Below are 19,466 nucleotides of genomic sequence, written 5' to 3'. Positions count from 1 at the left end.
GTCTCGTGAGTGTCATATGTGTGCATGTGCCTGTGAAGGCCTGAAGAGGGTGTTGGATCCCCTGGAGCTTGATAGAGTTGCTGATATGGGTGCTGGGAACTGAACTCCAGTCCTCTGCAAGAGCAGCAAGTGCTCTTAACCCATGAGCATCTTTCAGTCCCATAGCTATTTTCTTTTTAAAATTTTTATTAAATGGTTTATTTATTTGCTTATTTTATGTGCGTTGGTGTTTTGCCTGTATGTATGACTGTGTGAGGGTGTGTCTCAGGGTTTCTATTGCTATGATGAGAACACCATGACCAAAAAGCAAGCTGGGGAGAGAGGAAAGGGTTTATTTGGGTTACATCTCCACATTATTGGAGAAAGGACAGGATGGAACCTGGAGGCAGGAGCTGGCCCAGAGGCTGATGGAGGGGCGCTGCTTACTGGCTTGCTTCACAGGGCTGGCTCAGGACCATCAACAGAGGGATGGCACCATCCACAACAGCTTGGGGCTTCCCTCATCAATCTCTAATACAGAAAATGCCCCACAGCTGGATCTCATGGATGCATTTCTTCAACTGAGGCGCCTTTCTTTCTGATGACTCCAGCTTGTGTCAAGTTGACACACAAAACCAGCCAGTGCAGGGTGTCAGATCCCTTGGCACTGGAGTCACAGACAGTTGTGAGAGCCTCCATGTGGGTTCTGAGAACTGGGTCCTCTGGAAGAACAGCCAATGTTCTTAGCCACCGCGCCATCTCTATAGCCCTAGCTATTTCTCGTGTAACCTAGGCTGTCCTGGACTTACTTTGTAGACCAGGCTGGCCTCGAACATACAGTAATCCTCCTACCTCTGCCTCCCCGGCTTCCTAGGTATTTTCTTAACACTGTGCGGTGTCTGTGTTCATGTGTGTGAGTTAATGTACATATGTGTGTATACATGTGGAAGCTAGAGCTTGTTGTGAGATGTCTTTCTGGATCACTTCTCCAGTTTATTTTTTTGAGACAGGGTCTCTCACTGGGCCTGGGGCTTACCAATTTGTTTCCTTCATCTAAGCAGCCAGTGAATTCCAGTGATCTGCCTGTCTCAGCCTCCCCACTGCTGGGTTCTGGGGAACCAATTCAGTTTCTTCTGTTTGCAAAGCAAGCACTTTTATCAATTGAGCTTTCTTCCTAGCCAATTTTACAAAGTACTTCCACATGTTCATACATAGTTTATATTCAAATCTTTGGCCCACCATTCAATTGTTTTGTTATTGAATTTATTTAAATGTTTATGTGTATGGGTGTTTTGCTTACATGTACGTCTGTCTGTACACCATGTGCACGCATGGTGTCCTCAGATGCCCGAAGAGGTCATTGGAGCCCTTGTAACTGAATGTATAGATGGTTGTGAGGCACCATGTGTGGGTGCTGGGAATTGAACCCCGGGTCCTCTGGAAGAGCAGCCAATGTTCCTAACTGCTGAGCAGTCTCTCCAACCCTTGCATTTATTCATTTTATGTGCCCAGGCACACACATCACGTAGCACACATGTGGAAGCCAAAGGACAAGTTGGTCCCCTCCTTCCCCCATGCAGGTCCTGGAGTCATTAAACTTACATCAAGTGCTTTGTACCCTCTGAGCCATCTTGCTGGCCCCAATATTTTTTTATTGCCTCCTTTTGAGTGCCCTGAAGCATTTTCACCCCAAATAATGGACCATAATAAAATTAGGAATGAGTAAAAGGCATGGCTTGTGTACAATTGGAAAAGGGGAGGCTGGGGAGATGGTAAAGTGCTTGTTGTACAAGCAGGAAGACCTGACTTGGGATCCCCGGCACCCACATGAGAGCTGGGCATGGATACTCACATCTCTAGGCCCCCAGCTCTGGGGGGCAGAGACAGGTGGATTCTGGGGGCTTGCTGGCCAGCCACCCTAGCTGAAATGGTGAACTCCAGGTTTAGTAAGAGAGGCTTTCAATAAATAAGGTGGACAGCAATAGACGAAAACACCTGACCCTGACCTCTGACCTTCATACCCACGCAAGGGCAATCGACCCCTCTCCTCCATATTTCTCCCCCTTGGTACACACATGCACACAATAGAAGGGCACTTATAAAAGGGTGTGTAGTAGGAATGGGAAACTAGTCAAAACTTCAGCCATATCAGTTTTAGAAATGAATGAATGTAGAGGCTGAGACCTGGCCACCAGGACCGACAAGACTTGAGACTTCCAGCACAAAGACCCACAAGATCCCACATAGACTGGGCTGTTTGGTTACCATACTATTTGAGTCTTTTTGGAAAGTGTTTATGTTCTAGGGATATGGGAACCATAATTTGAAGCTCGCTTGTATTATAGCATTTGCTGTCTTGATTTTCATAATGAGCCCCAGTCAACTGTACATCAATTTATGCTACCATGATGTCTATTGGTGGGCCCATAGCCAGAAGAGTAAACAGGGTGATTAGTAGGAGGCAAACTCCAGCCCTGTTTACTGACCTTCAGGAAGAAGAGAGGAACTTGACACTGGATTCAGTCATCGATGGCCAATAGTGTAATCGCTGTGCCCATATGATGAATATTCATTAAAAAAAACCCTAAACAAGAGGGCTGGTGGTCTCATGGAGGTGCTGGAGGGATGGTGTGCCCAGAGAGGGCAAGGAAGCATGGCCTCCCTCACCCTTCATCCTCCATGTCCCTTGCCCTACATGTCTCTTCCCTTTGGCTATTCCTGGGTTCTATCCTTTATGACAAAAGAGAAAGCCTAAGGAAGGCTGAGCTCTGGATTCTATGAGCTGTTCTGATGATTTGTCAGATGGACAGAGGAAGTCATGGGAAGCTCTGGTCCACGGCCAGTCCTTTAGAAGTACAAATGGTCCCAGACTATAGGATCTGTCCCTTTGATCTATGGGAGCCTCTGGCTACATGGTGCTAGACTGTCATTGAATTGTTGGACACCCAGCTGATGGCTGGAGCACAGGAGCAGCCGTGTCTGAAACACTGCACATTTGGTTTCAGAAATGTTAGAAGCGGAACTTCTCACTGGGGTGAATGAGAAACCAGGGGAACTCGAGTTCACGATGACCAATTCTCTTCCGTGGTAATGACTGTTTGTTAGCACATTTGCTGAGCAAGTGAAAGGAAGCCTCGAATCACTTGGCAGCCGGGGTTGTAACGCAGTTGTTTTAGTTTGCTGGTCATTTCCTGTTGTAGATATTATCTACCACATCTTCTTCCCACCCAAATTCCTCCAACTCTGGGCTCAGGAACATCATGTGCTATTTCTTTCGAATGTTCTACCCTGAAACCTACAAATGGTTGCTGTGAATATGCTAACTGCAGTTGGCTACAAGAGTGTGACCCTATCACCTTTCCTTCCCTTTTATATCTTGTTTTCATGTGTGTGAGGCGGAGAGTGAGGGTGCTCGTGTGCTATGGTGTGCATGTGGCCAGGAGACATCTTTCAGAAGTCAGTAATCACTTTTCACCTCTCCCCCACCGAAGTTTCTGTGTGTTTATTACTGCGCCAATCAACTTACTCCTGTAGGGCAGATAAACATCAACTCAGGCTCTTAATTAAGCATGCCCAAATCTTCAGAGGTGAAAACTTTCAGCTCGACCCACTAGGATTGCTCCTTGGCTGAGAATCAATATAAGCTGTGATGCCATTACAGACATGGCCAGTGGCTGTCCTCCAGTGCCATCTCTTGCTGAAATACCTGATTTTGTTACCAGGTTTCACTAGAAAACCTTTGGTGACCGGTTACCTTTTGCTTTTGTTTTTTGGCCAGAACTTACTTGGTTCTGAAATGGTTGCGAGAAGAGACATGTTGGGAAACCAAGTCAAATGGACAGCCCACCACGGCAGAGAAAAGAATAGCTTATCTTGGTTTTTGTTTTCTTCCTCTTCTCCTCCTCCTCCACCTTCTCATTCTTTCTTTCTTTTTTCAAGACAGGGTTTTTCTGTGTAGCCCTGGCCGTCCTGGAACTCACTCTGTAGACCAATCTGGGCGCAAACTCATGAGGTCCACCTGCCTCTGTCTCCTAAGTGCTGGGGATTAAAGATGTGCGCCACCAACCACCAGAAGACTATCTTGTTTTTGAGGCAGAATCTCTCATTATTTCTGCCACAGCCCTGTGTACTCTAGGCTAGCTGGTCCTTGAATTTCCGGCTGATTCCTCATGTCTCTGCCTACCATCTCACCATAGGAATGTGAGATTGCCACCACACCAAGACACCCCCGCCCCGCCTTTAAAAAAAAAAACAAACAAACAAAAACATGGATCCAACTCAGGATGTCAGGATCGCAGGGCAAGAACTTTTACCTTCGGAGTTTCCTCTCCAGCCTCTCTCCTCCTATTGGAGTTGTACATTACGTACGGGGTAGGGGAAGAAAAAAAAAAGCCACTTGAAGAACTAACCATTCTTGGGGGAATTATGACCATGAAAAAGGTGCCAAGCAACTGTAGATAGGTAAGTATTCAAAGAGAGAAAACAGAATGTCCAAAACTTCAAACCAGTACATCTCTAGCTGCTGGTCACCAACATTTTCAATCACACTATTAAACGATACAAAAATGCCTTTAGGATATGGCCGAATGGATTCAAGAACACAATGTGTGGAGCTCTTCTTCTTCCATCTGGCTTATATGCCGTGTCCTCAGATGTCCTAGTGTGCTTTGTGTTGCTATAAAAGAATACTTGAGACTGGGCAATTTAATGAGGAACAAGAGATGTTCCTAGTGCTGGAGAGATGGCTCAGAGGTTAAGAGTACTACTATATGTTCTTCGAAAGGTCCAGAGTTCAAGTCCCAGCAACCACATGGTGGCTCACAACCATCTATAGTGAGATCTGGTGCCCTCTTCTGGCCTGCAGGTGGGCACGCAGGCAGAACACTGTATCCATAACGAATCTTTTTAAAGAAAAGAGATGTTTCTAACAGTCCTGGGAGATCTAAGGTCAAGGGTCTCTATTATTATGAAGGCTGGCTGGCTTGCCTCCTCCTCTCCTTTTCCTTCTCCCCCTTTTTCTTAAAGTTTTTTTTTTTTTTTGAGACACTATATAGCCTTGGCTGGCCTGGAACTCACTATGTAGACCAGGCTAGCCTCAAACTCCTAGATATAAAGGTATATGCCATCAAGCCTGACCAGGCCTTTTTATTGTACTGTCTCATAGTGAAAAGCAGGAGGGTACAAAGTACGTGTGGGGAATTAGGTAGAGCACATAGGCGTGCACACAAGACAGTGGGGCCCAGGAGAGCTGGCTCAGCGATTAAGAGGAATGGCTGCCTGTCTTAGTCAAGGTCACTATTGCTGTGGTGAAACACCATGACCAAAAGCAACTTGGAGAGGAAAGGTTTCATTAGCTTATATTTCCATGTCACTCTTCTTCATGGAAGGAAGTCAGGGCAGGAACCTGGAGACAAGAGCTGATGCAGAGGCCATGGAGTAGCCCTGAGTACTGGCTTGCCCCTTGTGGCTTGCTCAGACTGTTTTCTTACAGAACCCAGGACCATCAGCCCAAGGATGTTTTCACCCTCCGCGGGCTTCACCCTCCTGCACTGATCACTAATTAAGAAAATGCCCTAGAAGGCTGGAGAGATGGCTCAGAGGATGGGGACACTGACTGCTCTTCCAGAGGTCCTGAGTTCAATTCCCAGCAACCACAAGGTGGCTCATGGCCATCTATAGTGAGATCTGGTGCCCTCTTCTGGTGTGCAGGTGTACATGCAGGCAAAATACTGCATACATAATAAACAATTTTTTTTAATGCTCTAGAGGCTTGTTATAGCTGGTGTTATGGAGTCATTTTCTCCACTAAGGTTCCCTCCTCTTGGATGGCTATGGTTTGTGTCAAGTTTACTTAAAATTAGCCACCTCACTGCCCCTGCAAAGAAGACCTGAGTCCAGTTCCTAGCACTCACATTGGGCACCTCACACTCTACTGAGCACCAATTCCAAGGGACCTCTGCCCTCTACCAGTACCTGCACTTACAGTACACACTCACAAACAGACACATTTTTTTTTGAGACAAGGTTTCTCTGTGTAGTCCTGACTGTCTTGGCCTCGATTTGTAGACCAGGCTGGTCTTGAACTCACAGAGATCTAACTGCCTCTGCCTCCTGAGGGTATGCTACCACACCAAGACAGACACATAAACATAATAAACCTTTATAAATAAGTTAAAAAGTGTTCACAAGCTGGGCAGTGGTGGCACAGGCCTTTACTCTCAGCACTGGGAGGCAGAGGCAGGCGGGATCGCTGTGAGTTCGAGGCCAGCCTGGTCTACAAATCGAGTCTAGGCTAGCCAAGACTACACAGAGAAACCCTGTCTGGAAAAACAAATAAAAGAGTGGTCATGACAATAATCTCTTTACTTACTTTTTAATTTTTATGAGAGGGCTGCAGTTTATTAGAAGATATTTTTGACCTAGGCCTTAAGAATGAAGGTTGAGAGAAAGAGCAGTGCTCAGGAGAAAGTAAGACACAGCCAAGAACATGAGTTCTCAAACATAAATCACCTTAAAGTGTTTGCTGTTGTTTGTGGCAGGGTCTCATGCAGACCAGGCTGGCCTTGAACTCCTTAGGTAGCTGATGATAGCCTTGAACTTTAGGTCTCCCAGCTGCCACAGCCTGACTGCAGGGGTTCCAGGAATACACCTCAGCTCTGTTAATGAGGTGCTGGAGATCAACCAGGGCTCAAGGCAAGCACCCTGCCAACTGGGCTGTGTCCACGTCCCTGACTTCCATCCACGTAGAAGGGCAGAGCCATTGCCACTAATCGCCACTCACAAGCCTACCGTGCTGGGGGTCACAGTTCATATACTTTGGCAGATGAATTCACTCTGCAATGGTGGTGCCATCTGACCTTTCACATCTCAGATTGGAAATGTGCACTTGGCCAATCGCAACTAAACCACAGCTGCTGACAAATTTAACATCAAAGGGCTTATGGTACCAGTCACACAGGGCAACACGTCTGGCATCATTTTGTCTTCACATCCTTGGAGAGTCAGTCCCACTATCACGGGGGCCGATGGAGCGGGGATGAAGCAGAACCCAGAAGGAGTAAACCTGCTGTCGCTCACTAGAAGCCACAGCAGAAGCCACGAAGCTCAACTTTCATGAGCTGGGGCAGTACCAGCCGGAAGCAGGGAGCCTACTGCCCTGCTGGGTCCATCTGCTAGAAAATGAGCTGAGGCACAGGGCTGAGACATAGTTCTCACAGAGACCGTTCTCCAAAAGCGCATCCCCTGGCTGCCGTTATCCACGCACCCAGGCGGTGCCAGGTCAGCAGAGATCCAAGCCCCACTTGGCCCGAGCTACACCCTCAGAGGATGGTCACAGCATGCAAAGCCCTTCAGAGCCAGCTCTCCCACAGCCCCGATGCCTTCTCTGCTGCTTGCAGGAATATTTGTACAAGATACTGGGATGCTAGGCATGGCCCCTGCACCTGTTGGCATGGGAACCACAACTCTGTGCATCCCTCTCACCTTGCTCTTATTTACTGGGACAGATGTATTTCTTCTGTCCGTCTTCCCTTTCTTGCTCTTTGTTGTTTCTTTCTGTGGGAAGAGACTCCTAGGCCATCCTGAGACTATGTAGCCCAGGCTGGCCTCAAAATTGAGGTGATATTCTGCTTGTTCATCCTTCCTTCCTTTTTTCCTTCCTTCCTTCCTTCTTTAAACAGAGCCTCACTCTATAGCCCAGCCTGGCCACAAACTTGAGGTGACCCTGTCTTAGCCTCCCACATATCTCCCTCTCTCTGTCATCTCTGTCTCTCTCTCGCTCTCTCTGTATACTGGGAATCACACTCACAGCCTCACCCACTCTAAGCAGACACTGTCACATTGCACCATCCCCCTCAGTCTGTGACACTGCTTTTCACTGGGTGGTACCTACACTGAGGACGTGTCCCTGAGAGGCTGCAGCCTCACATGACTATGACTTTCCAGACCTCCCAAGGACTGAGCACTCAACAGTAGAGGAGCCTTTTGGAAGTGTTCAAGTCACCTGGCTCTGAGAGCATAGGCACAGGATCTCCTTCCATGCAGCTACCATGTGGTTTTAATACCTTCTTCCTCCCTGCACTGTGCCCTTAAAGTCAGCGGATCTTACCAGACCTTTCTCCCTCGATGATAGCAACTCCCAGCAGAGAGAAAGGACCAGTTCCTGTGTGCTGAGGGCTTTCCCGGCATCCCTGTCAATGTAGCCTCAGCCCTGGCCAGATCCAGCTTCTAAAGGGCTCTGGGCAATGCTTCTGTAAGAAGGCCTTTCTGAGAACATTGCTCTGAAAGCTGAGAGAACTTGCCCCTCATCCCGTGGGCATCTCTAGCCTCACTACTCCCTGGATTTGACCTTGTACTGTAATCCCAGCACTTGGGAGAACTGAGGCTGGAGGGCTGCTGTGTACCAAGGCCAGCCTGGGCTATGCAACAAGCCTCTGGCCATCCAAGACTATACAGCATAATGTCATCACAAACAAAAACCAAACCAAAACACAATGGCCAAGTTATTTCATCTCCTCACACTGCAGTTTCCTACATCCGAAACAAGTGGGATTTGTTTGCTTGTTTGTTTGTTTTGTTTTTACAGAAGGTTTCCTGCAGCTTCATTGGCCAACTGGCCTATCCTAATCTGCAAGCCCAGGTCCTAGAGACAGAGTCTGTCTAAAACAGCATGTGGGGGATGTGATATAATTATATTTTAATTAAATTTTTTAAAAATGGGGTGGACAGCACCCGAGGAAAGATACTTGAGGGTGACCTCTTTACCTCCACACACATGTGCACACAAGTACACCCACACCCAAACACACACATGAACACACACACACGTGATTTCTTTTCTTTGTGGTTGCTCTAGAGAACAAATAAGATGCTTGTATCAAGTGCGGAGCACAGCACAGGGCATATAGAGTGAAACATCTGCGTGTTATCAGGATACTAGCCAGGCTGTGGTCCTGCCAATCAAACAGGGATATAGGCTGGTGGCAGGGTGGGGTTAAAGTCCATATAAGAGAAGGGCAGAACCCTAAAGGTGGCACCATTCCTTTGGAAGCGTAGGAGGAAGGCACCGGGGCACGGAAAGGCAGAAGTTAGAATTGGGAAGCATGTTTGAGGAGTTGGAAGTAGCTCCTCGGCGCACGTTCTTTGATGGGAAGAAGAAAGGCCATTGTGAGATATATGCCGGCAGCCTCTGGCACAAAGGTGGAGATCCACGGCCCCGGACTACGGACTTGGGACCCAAACCTGAAGTGGTAGCTCCATCAGAGAATTATTCTGTTAGGGTCAGTCATGGCGTGATAGGGCACGCTCTTCCTACCCATCCTCCTGCCTTCTTAGCATGGGGCCTTATCCTAGGGCTTGGCCACTCCCAGCATGCAGCAGCCCCCACCCCTCAGCCGGGATGGGAGGCGGGAGGAGGCTTTTTGCGGGGGCTGTGCCGGGTGGGCAGTTTTCCCAGAGTAAGGAGTGAAGCAGGATTGCGTTGGCGCCAGCTTGTTCAGATACAAGCTTTGCTGGCTGGATGGTCAGCCCGTCCGGGCTAGCTTGAGCCCAGGGCTCCTTCGGGCACTGTGTTCCTGCTCTAGGGCCTACAAGCCCCATACTCCAAGACTGCGACATGTCACAGGAGGCCACAGATGCACCGGAAATGCCAGGAGCAGGGCATAGCCAGACTAAGGGCAAGGCGCGGTTACTTCTGGGCACTGAGAAGAAGAAGAGCCGCCTCAACAGGACGCGGCAGGCTCTATGGGACGACACCAGCTGGAGCAATCACAGGTTGAGCAGAGCCACCTCTGCCCCTCGAGGCACCAGAGCTAGGGGAACAGCTCATGGCAGGGTAAGGACACTCTGGACCACAGGAGGGAGCTGGGGAAAGGAGGGTTTGGAGGGCAGTGAGATGCCACCTCTGAAGGCAGAGTCTTGCTCAGTGTTGATGGCTCCGCCAAGAGAAGGATGCTGGCTCCTTGGGTCCGTGGTACCATGCTGGGGGTGGGCAGGACAGGTCAGAGCCTCATCAGAGCACAGCTCAGAGAGTTGACATGACTTATTTCTGCTGAGGAAACTCAGGCCCAGAGGAGAGATGTGACTTGCCTAATGTCCCTGAGCAGCAGCACCCAATGGCAGGCGACCTAGTCTGAGATCTATCTATCTATCTATCTATCTATCTATCTACTACCAACCTACCTATCAATTTTTGAGTCAGAGTCTCATGTAGCCCAGGCTGGTCTCAAATTTCCCCTGTAATCTAGAACTTGGACCTCTGGCCCTTCTGCCTCCACATTCCAAGAGCTAGGAGTCTGTGCTACCACACCTGGTTTATGCAGCAACTGGAGATTGAATTCTGGGCCTCACACATGGTAGACAAACGTTCTACTGACTGAGCTACATCCTCAGCCCAGGACTGTGGGTTTTGATCCTTGGTGCAGCGTCCTTCCCTCTTTACCATAGCAACCTCTTCATCTCAGGACCTAGTTGGGTTCAAGGGTCAGCCCTGCTGAGCAGGGGTATGGCTCTATGCTTCTTGTGGCCTCCAGGGTACTCTGATAAGCAGGCACAAGACTTGGGAGTGGAACAGAAGTTAGTGGAAAATGAGACTCTTGGGGTTCTGAGCCTTCTGGTCCTCTGACCCCAGCCCAGGCAGTCCTTCGTTTGTATTATGAGGATGGCTTAAAACCAGTGAGGCCCATTAACTCCAGCAGAAGACACTAATGGGCCCTTAGACGTCAAGGTCAACCAGGCTGGCAGTATGTCCCTGGAACCCCAGCCTTACTCAATGTTGTTGGCTTGGGAGGTGGAAGCAGGCGGATCCCAAGTTCAAGGTCATCCTAGCCTACACAGAGAGTTCAAGTCCAGCGTGGGCTGCAGTGCCACCTGACGTGAAACTCTGTCTCAGCAGCAGCAGCACCAACAGGAAGCCAGGGGTGGATGGGAAGCTGGGTCAGATGCACTCCCGGGGCCCTTTCTGCAGAGCGAGGCCAGCCCTGAGAATGCAGCACGGGAGCGGACCCGGGTGAAGACTCTACGCCAGGCCTTCCTGGCCCTGCAGGCTGCTCTGCCTGCAGTACCACCCGACACTAAGCTTTCCAAGTTGGATGTGCTGGTGCTGGCCACAAGCTACATAGCCCACCTCACCCAAGCACTCGGCCAAGAGCTGCCTGGCCCTGCCTGGCCGCCCTTTCTGCGTGGACTCTGCTACTTGCACCCTCTCAAGGTAGGTCAGGAATCTTGGGGAGGGAGATGGGAAGTGGGGTCTTTTTTCTTCCTGTTCCCTCAGGAGGAGGATGGAGGCTCTTGGGGGTGGGGTGGTGACTGGGTGCGTTTGCGTGGGAGCGTGCTTGCTCCGGGAGGAGGGAAACACAGACTCTTAGTGTCAGGGGAAGAGAGGAGCAGGTTCCTGGTCTGAGGCCCAGAACCCAGGAGAGCCATCCATTTCCAAGCTGCTTCTCCCATGGCGCCTGTCTTATTTCTCTCTGGACTACTGTTGCTGCAGACATCTGCTCTCTCGGAGGACAACAGCCTAAACCCACAGTGCAGAAGCAACCGGATTGGGAGGAGAGCAGTACGGGTTGGAAGGCCTCCAGCTTGCACTATGCCAAACGGTTACCTAGTTTTCCTGACCTCAGCTGGAGGGTGGGCAAGATGGAAACAAGGCAGGAGCCGGCCTTCTCTTTTGGAGTACATATTGAGTGAAAGGGATAAGGGTCAGTAACCACACAGCAGAGGCAGCCACTACGGTTGGATGCTAAAGAAAGCTAGAGGCAGTTGGGTGCCGTGGCACACCCCTGTGATCTCAGCACTTGGGGAGTCAGTGGCAGACAGATCTCTGTAATGATTTCAAGGCCAGCCTGGTCTACAAAGTGAGTCCAGGACAGCCAGGGCTACACAGAGAAACGCTGTCTCAAAACAAAACAAAAACAGAAAGAAAGAAAGAAAGAAAGAAAGAAAGAAAGAAAGAAAGAAAGCTAGAGGCTGAGTGAACCACATACTTATCTCTTATCTCTTTTTTTTAAAGATTCATTTATTTATTATTTATTGTATATGAGCGCTTTATCTGCAGAAGAGGGCATCAGATCACATTATAGATGGTTGTGAGCCACCATGTGGTTGCTGGGAACTGAACTCAGGACCTCTGGAAGAGCAGGCAGTACTCTAAACCACTGAGCCGTCTCTCCAGCCCCTATCTCTCTCTCTCTCTCTCTCTCTCTCTCTCTCTCTCTCTCTCTCTCTCTCTCTCTCTCTTTTTTTTAGTTTTTTGAGACAGGGTTTCTCTGTGTAGCCTTGGCTGTCCTGGACTCACTTTGTAGACCAGGCTGATCTTACGATGGATACTATTTTTTTTTTTAATCACTCTTTCTCCTACAGATTGTTCTTCTGAAATACCTTGAAATATAACTTTTATTTCCCTTGAGAATATAGCTGGAATATAAACTTCTGAGACTGAATGGGGTAGGTCTAAAATGCTATAGGTAGCACTGGGCACAGGGGCATAGGGTAAGATAGTATGGTCCTTGTCTGTAAAACGGTGATCAATGGAAAACAAAGCCCTTGTGAGTTGTAGGTGAACAATAAGTATGCTGGTTAAAGAACAGAGGAGAAGAGTGGGGAGGGAGGGGAGGGGAGGGGAGGGGAGGGGACAAGGGAGGAGAGGTCTAGAACTCTGACAGGTAGTGGAGAGAAGCATTGAGCCCCCAAGTGGGGGATGACAGAGAGGAGGAGGAACTCTGAGCAGAGTAATCCTTGCATTTTTTTTTTCATCCATCCATTTGTTTGTGTTTGTGTTTGTTTTTTGAGACAGGGTTTCTCTGTCTGTAGCCCTGGCTGTCCTGGAACTTGCTCTATTGACCAGGCTGGGCTCAGAGAGATCCACCTGCCTCTCTGCCTCCTGAGTGTTGGGATTAAAGGTGTGTGACACCCCTACCCCACAGCTAGCATGGCATTTTCCAAAAACCACCCTTGCTCCTGATGCAGAGGCCTTGACATCCTTGCAGGGTGTGAGCTGAAGACCATCCCTTGCCCCATCCTCAACCTCTTCTCCCTCTCACAGTGCTCAGGCCAGTGCACCTCTTCTCTCTCCCCCAATCTCTCCAGCTCCTCTTAAAGCCCTGCTGTCCCCAGTGGGCTCCCCCTGTGCCTCTGCCAGACAGTTGGGAGATAGTTTAAGACTGTGATCTTTGGGGGACATGTCAAGCAGGGAATGCCAGAGAAGGTTCTGCACTACGTAGGACCCCTGTAGCTGTGTTAGTCATTTCCCATCTTATGTCTTTTCAGAAGTGGCCCATGCGATCTCGTCTTTATGCAGGAGGCTTGGGATGCTCTGGCCTCGATTCCACCACAGCCATTGCTACCGGCCAAAGAACCCGGGATGCAGAGGTGGGGTCCCAGGTCTCTGTAGCAGCAGATATGCTCCTCACCGCCCCAGCCTCTCCAGCTCTTGGTAACAAATGACCAACACACTCATCCTATTCTCTTAGACTGTGACTCTCATTCAAGGACCAGAATTTTCTACCCCTTCTACCTGTCTTCCCCCTGATTCAGCCTTTGGATTTGACTCAAGCTCAACTTTCAAGCCCCCAGCAGGCAGAAGCAGCAGCGATGACGACAGCCTCTGGCAGGCAGAAGTGGCAGTGATGACATCATTGGTATAGAGTTCCGAGAGAAGCCAGGATGGAGACCTTTGCCTTTGGCTCTTCACCTATGGTAGTGACAGGAGTGAAAGAAGAAAAGTGTTTGACGTGGCTCAAAGTCAGCTTATGGGATCACCCTCACTTTTCTCCCCTAGGGCTCTTCACATAGCAAGAAAACAGAAATTGCTCTGCTAGTACCAAGCGGGGCTTAGGACAGCCATAGCCGCAAGTCCTCGTGGGCGCACCAGGGGTCCTCATGGGCGCACCAGGGGTCCTCATGGGTGTACCAGGGGTCCTGAAGGGCTTTGGGTAGCAGTAAGTGTGAACACATCTGGGATCAGCACACAGAACCAGAGAGGAAACTGAAGAATGGAGTGTGATTTTTTTTTTTAACTGCCCTACAAGATGCTTATCCAACAGCAAAGACGCAGAGAAGAGCTTAGGGTCCTTTGCCCTGGACTATGGTCTTACCAGTGGGCCCTTCATCACCACATTCCTGCTCCAGGGCCCTGCACCCTTTCACACCTTCTCAGCAGGTGAAGCCTCCAGACCTAATGGCTTACAATCCAGGGAAACTTAGTCCCAGCTGGCTAGGGGCCAGATCATCTTCTTCCAAAGGCAGCTCTACCTTCACTCATCCAGGCAGCCACACACAGCCCTGCCTACAAAGGACATTGATGCACTCAGCATTATCGCCTTGAAGGGCCTAAAGCAAGGCTTGTGTGTCCCTTTCATGGGGTGGTGACCAGTGTTCTCTTTCTGTTATGTTATAAACCTCACGTCAAGGAAATATTAGACAAGGTGGCCTTCTGGGTGTTTCCTGTGCCATGAGTGACTGGGATATTATTGGTTTTGGTATAATCTGTACATTTCTAAAAATCAGCTCCCAAGGCCAACGTTTCCCCATAGGCAATGACATCCCAGGCTTGTACCCCAAGTCCTGGTACAAGGTGCCAACTTTTTTTTCTAGAGCCTTTGCGGTGCTTGTCCTTGGCCCTGAAGAAATCACTGGAGGACAGAGCATGCAATAAGATGATCTTTCCAAGTCAGGGAGAGCTTCAGATTGGTCCCTGAGGTCTAAACACGGAAGGAACCACCTTCCTGTCATGTTTCAGCAACTGAGGCTGCTTAGAGTCCCAGCAGGGTGATCATGAGTCGAGTGGAGGCTTGGTCAGGCTGGGAGGGACTGGTCTGCTCCTCCATAGGGCTGACCCTCTAGAGCATCCAGGAAAAGGGGGCTAAGGGTGGGTGACTCAGCAAGCTGGGGTGGAGATAGAAGACACAGAACGTCCCAGTCTGAGCCACATGGGCTGTGAGAGAGCAGCTGGGCTGTGGCTAGGAGCCATGGCAGAAGGCCTCAGCCAAGGCCAAACTCATAAATCTGCCTGGTCCCACATTTCTGCTAAGGGACCCTGAGAACTTGTACAGAGCCGATCTGGGCAGCTGGACGGGGCCAGGCAGGGGCAGAGACCAGGTGTGGGAGGCCAGGAGCAGCTGTACTCTTCACAAGACCATAAAAGTCCAGCCTGGGTGTTCTATTTTTAAAACCAATAGCATCACCTCCCTGGTTGAGTTGGAGGGTGGTGAAGAAAGAAATGTGCATGATTTCCTCCCAGTCAGTGGCATGCGATCCAATCCATCCCGGGGCAGGCAGGGGATTGGCTTTGGGTCCACGCTGGGAGGCCCCCCTCATAGACTAGAGCATCTTTTAGTAATTGAGTCAAGTCTGATCTGGAGTTTGAAGCGCCCACCCTGTGCAGACTCAAGCTTTTGCCTTGTTTTGACAAACCCTTCAGGGCTGACCACATAATAGCACCCTGGTGGAGAAGCCAGGGAAGGAAAGGAGGATGACGCTGGTAGAGGGTTGGCTAAAGAAGAACAGGGCCCTTCAGGAGGATTTGTTTGTTTGTTTGGTTCTTTTTGTTTCGTTTGACATGATTTACTATGTAATGCAGGCTGTCCTTGAATTTGAAATATTTCTCTCTCAGCAGGGATTCTTATGGGCTCACAGGCCTGGACCACTCTGCCCAACTAAGATACTTTTGTAAGGCTGTGTCTGGGGAAATCTGTTTTTTTCTAGTGACCAGGAAATCACCTGGCACGGTTACCCCTGGGAGCCAGAGGTGCTGGCAGTGGGGAGGGGAGCCAAATAAAGACCCAGGGATTGACTAGGGCCTCATCCTCCCCAACCAGCACAATGCTGCCCTCAAGGAACATCACGCTGAGGGCCCAGGTCTGTAAGCTAAGCAGAACCACGGCAGAAGAAGACGACAAACTCCTACTGACTGAGAGACCTATGCTCACCTGTGCTGGGGACATAGTGGCTAAGGCTAAGAGCAGTTGGAGGCAGTAGCCGGAGCTGAAGTCTGTCTCCAACAATAGCTAGTGTTCCCTAGGGACAAGGGTGTGCAGGAAGACCCTGCAGAAGTTAAGGAGCACAGACGACAAGTGCGCTGGAGGTGCCCTGGTCGAGGATGGCAGAGGGATGGCTGTGCCCAGTGAGCCTAGTCCGTTCCCTCCCAGGTGAGGTGCAGGTATGCAAGACTGATGCCTCCCTCCATCCAGCTGGGTGTGCTGCAAGAGATCAGGACTGTGCTTTAGATGGAGCTAGGGGAGGGCAGAGCTTGTTCAGCCCAGTGAAGGGGTTCGTCCTCGGTGACTGTGACGTTCACTATCTAGGGATGAAGGACGACTAATCTTGACTGTGAACTTCATTGGATGGAGAGCTGGTTAGAGGGTTAGTAAAGTGTACATCTGGGTTTGTCTGGGAGGACTTTTACCTACTGAATGGCTTAGCCCACGGATGGTTTCGAAACAGACTATTGATAAGCTGGGCATGGGGCCACATACCTTTTGTCCTAGCACTCAGGAGGCAGAGGCAGGAGGCTCACTGTGAGCTGGAGACCAGGCAGGCCAGCCAGGCCAGTCTCAAAATTAGACTATTGGATGGGAGTGGAACTGTGGATAGGCTGGAAGGAGGGGGTGGGGCCACGCCCTTGGGGCTGTGTATCGTCCCCGACACCCTCCCTGTTACCGCTATGCTCCTGCCTCCTCTTGCACATACTCCTGATATCATGTTCTGCCCAAACCCATGAGACCAAGAAGCCATGGATGGATCTCTCTGAGACTTGGGACCAAAATAAATCTTTCCTACTTTACGTTGTTTTATTCAGAATTTGGTCACAGCAATGTGAACTCTACAGAATAGTAAGAAGGTCAAGATGTTTTCTAAGAACTAATCCTGCCTTCTCCTTCTGGAAAGAGCCTGGCTAGGGTGGGGTCGATAATGTCAGCCTCTCCCTTATTCTATTCTAGGTCGAGGCAAATCGGGGCCAGGAGGTCAAACCCAGCCTTTACCTGTTGTGTAAATAAAGTTTTATTGGGACAGCCCTGTACACTTGCTAACATTATTATGGTTGCCTTTCTCATACCGAGGATGAAGAGCTGAGACAGATACAGAAAATTCTAGAACATTGGTTATCTAGACTGTATAGAACATTTCTGAGCCCTGCCTTGCCTGTACCTGAAAAACACCGTGGGTATTCTAAGTGTTTCTGAGAATCCTGGGTAATCTAAGTGGCCAAAACTATTTTCATAATATAAGAAGACAAAATGCTATATGCCTCGTTCCTCTCTTGTTTCCCATCCTTTTCTTCTCTCTGTTTAAAAAACTTATTCCTATTTTTTTATCTTTGTGTTGGTGAATGCCATGGCACGCACATGGCAGTCAGAGGACAACTGTGGGAGTTGCCTTCCTCCCACCAAGTGGGCTGCAGAGACTGAGCTCACGTGAGCTTGGTGCCAAGAGCCTGTGCCCGCTGGACTACATCACCAGCTCTCTCTTGTTGTTGTTGTTGTTGTTGTTGTTGGAGACAGGGATTCCCTAAGTGGAACAGGTTGCCCTTGAACTCAGCAGAGTCCTCTGGCCTCAGTCTACTACCACACCCAGCTACAGGTATTCATGTGTGTGTATGTGCGCGTGTGCCCACTCACACTCACCAATGAATGTTAAGGCCAGAGGACCCTCTTGGACAGCATCCTCAGGAATGTCACCCACCACAGTGTCTCTTATTGGCCTGACACCAAACAGGCAAGACCGGCTGGCCTGAGGCTCCCCTGTCTGTCTTCCCAGCATGGGCATTACAGCCACGGACCACCCTGCAGTTGCCTTTTTACGTGGGTTCTGGGGAGTTGAACTCAGGTCTTTATGCTTGTAATGCAGGTCCTTTACCAGGTGTGCTAACTCTTCAGCCCCCTTTCTTTCTTTTTGTGTTTTTCTAAGATGGGGTCTCATGTAACCCAGCTTGGCCTTCAAATCACTATGTAGCCAAAGATGGCCTTAAACCCTAGATCTCCCCCTTTGTCACCATGCTCAGGTCAATTCATGTTTTGGAGTCTTTATATTTGTCTGAGTGTGTCTTAGGGTAGTCTGTGTGTGTGCATGTTGGTGCACGTATGCACATATACATGAGAGTGTGAGTGTACATGTGTGTGAAGGCAAGTGGTAGATATCAGGTGTCTCAGTTATTTATGTGTTTTCATGCATGTATGTCTGTGCAGCATGTGGGTACAGCATCTGCAGAGGCGAGAAATGAAATGGATCTTTTGAAACTGGAGTTAGAGACTGTCATTAGCTACCAGATGGGTGTCAAGAATTGAACCTGGGTCCTCTGGAAAAGCAGTGCTCTTAACTGCTGAGCTGCAGTAGAAAGTCCCTCACTGAACCTGAAGTTAGTTCAACATTTTGGCTATCCTGGCTGACTAGTAAGGGCTACAGGCACCCAGACTTCCAGAACAAGGTAGGTAGTAGTGCTGCACCCCAGTACGTGAGGACTCAGCTGTCTCCTCTGTCTCTGCTGTCCTGCTGTACCCCAACCCCTTTCTTCTCTTGGGGAACATGCAGAGCAGGGTAAAATGGTGGGGGGAGGGAGGCAAGGGCAGGTACAGGAAGGCATGCTCCTTGAGGGAGCCAGCCAAGCCTGGCATGGGGAGCAAGAAGCAGGGTAGCAAGGGTGAAAACACAGTGCACTATTATTAGAAGGTCACATTTAGTTATATAAGTGCACAAGTTATTTAAGCAATGCAAAAGAAAAAAGAAAAAAGTATTAAAACCCAGTGGTGCTGATGCACACCTGTAATCCCAGCACCCCTTCAGGGGGTTCACAACTAGTTGTAACTCCAGCTCCAAAAGAGCCATCCAATCTCTCTGGGCTCCATGGGCACACACACACACACACACACACACACACACACACACACACACACACACACAGTACAGGACTGAGGGTTGGGGCTGTAGCTCTTGTGATACCCTGAGTTAAATCCCTAACACTTCAAGGCCAAACACAGTGCACAAGAGATGGGATGGAGCTAAAGGGAGCCAGAGGCAGCTTCAGCTTCCTCATCTGCAGCAATTACTGCTTCACAATGTCAATGCTCCGCCTGGCAAAGGCCAAAGTGGGCTACACGCTCCTAAGCACAAGTGTGACCACCCAGAACTTCACTTCTCACCCTGAAAGAAGAAATTAAAATTCCCACAGAGGGACTGGTGAGATGGCTCGGCCTGGACAGACTTTTTGCTCTTTTGAGGGTTAGGATTTTAATTCCTAAAACCCACAGGTAGTTTAGCTGGCAACCAGCCTTAACTTCAGTGTCAGAGGATTTGGCGCCCTCTCCTGGCCCTCACAGGCACCAGGCACGCACACTGCACACACATACCTGTGATTGAGACACTTATGTACATAAAATAAGTCCATTTAAAACACTCATCTGGGTTTGGTGGCACAGGACTTTAATCCCAGCACTTGAGAGGCAGAGGCAGGCAGATCTCTGTGAGTTCGAGTCCAGCCTGGTCTACAGAGTGAGTTC

The 19,466-nt window shown here is 49.5% G+C and overlaps 1 protein-coding gene across 1 annotated transcript; it reads left to right on the top strand.

Annotated features, from left to right (window-relative positions):
* Positions 1-11: 11 nt before the first annotated feature.
* Positions 12-17,348, top strand: TCF23 (transcription factor 23). The gene is made up of 3 exons (XM_084793066.1): positions 12-9,811; positions 10,943-11,185; positions 13,243-17,348. The coding sequence occupies exons 1-3, from the start codon at positions 9,593-9,595 to the stop codon at positions 13,417-13,419; spliced, it is 639 nt and encodes a 212-aa protein (XP_084649192.1). The 5' UTR covers positions 12-9,592; the 3' UTR covers positions 13,420-17,348.
* The last annotated feature ends 2,118 nt before the right edge of the window (positions 17,349-19,466 follow it).

Source organism: Acomys minous (assembly GCF_964271855.1).
Source record: "Acomys minous genome assembly, chromosome: 8".
NCBI classification, from domain to species: domain Eukaryota; kingdom Metazoa; phylum Chordata; class Mammalia; order Rodentia; family Muridae; genus Acomys; species Acomys minous.
The sequence above is the reverse complement of the archived record's forward strand: the minus strand, read 5'-3'. Positions and strand labels throughout refer to the sequence as shown.

Excerpts from the sequence above, each read along its gene's own strand:
- TCF23 (XM_084793066.1), top strand. The coding sequence starts at position 9,593 with ATGTCACAGGAGGCCACAGATGCACCGGAAATGCCAGGAGCAGGGCAT. Across the intron at positions 9,812-10,942 it reads GGGGAACAGCTCATGGCAGG|AGCGAGGCCAGCCCTGAGAA; the intron begins GTAAGGACACTC and ends CCCTTTCTGCAG. Across the intron at positions 11,186-13,242 it reads GCTACTTGCACCCTCTCAAG|AAGTGGCCCATGCGATCTCG; the intron begins GTAGGTCAGGAA and ends ATGTCTTTTCAG.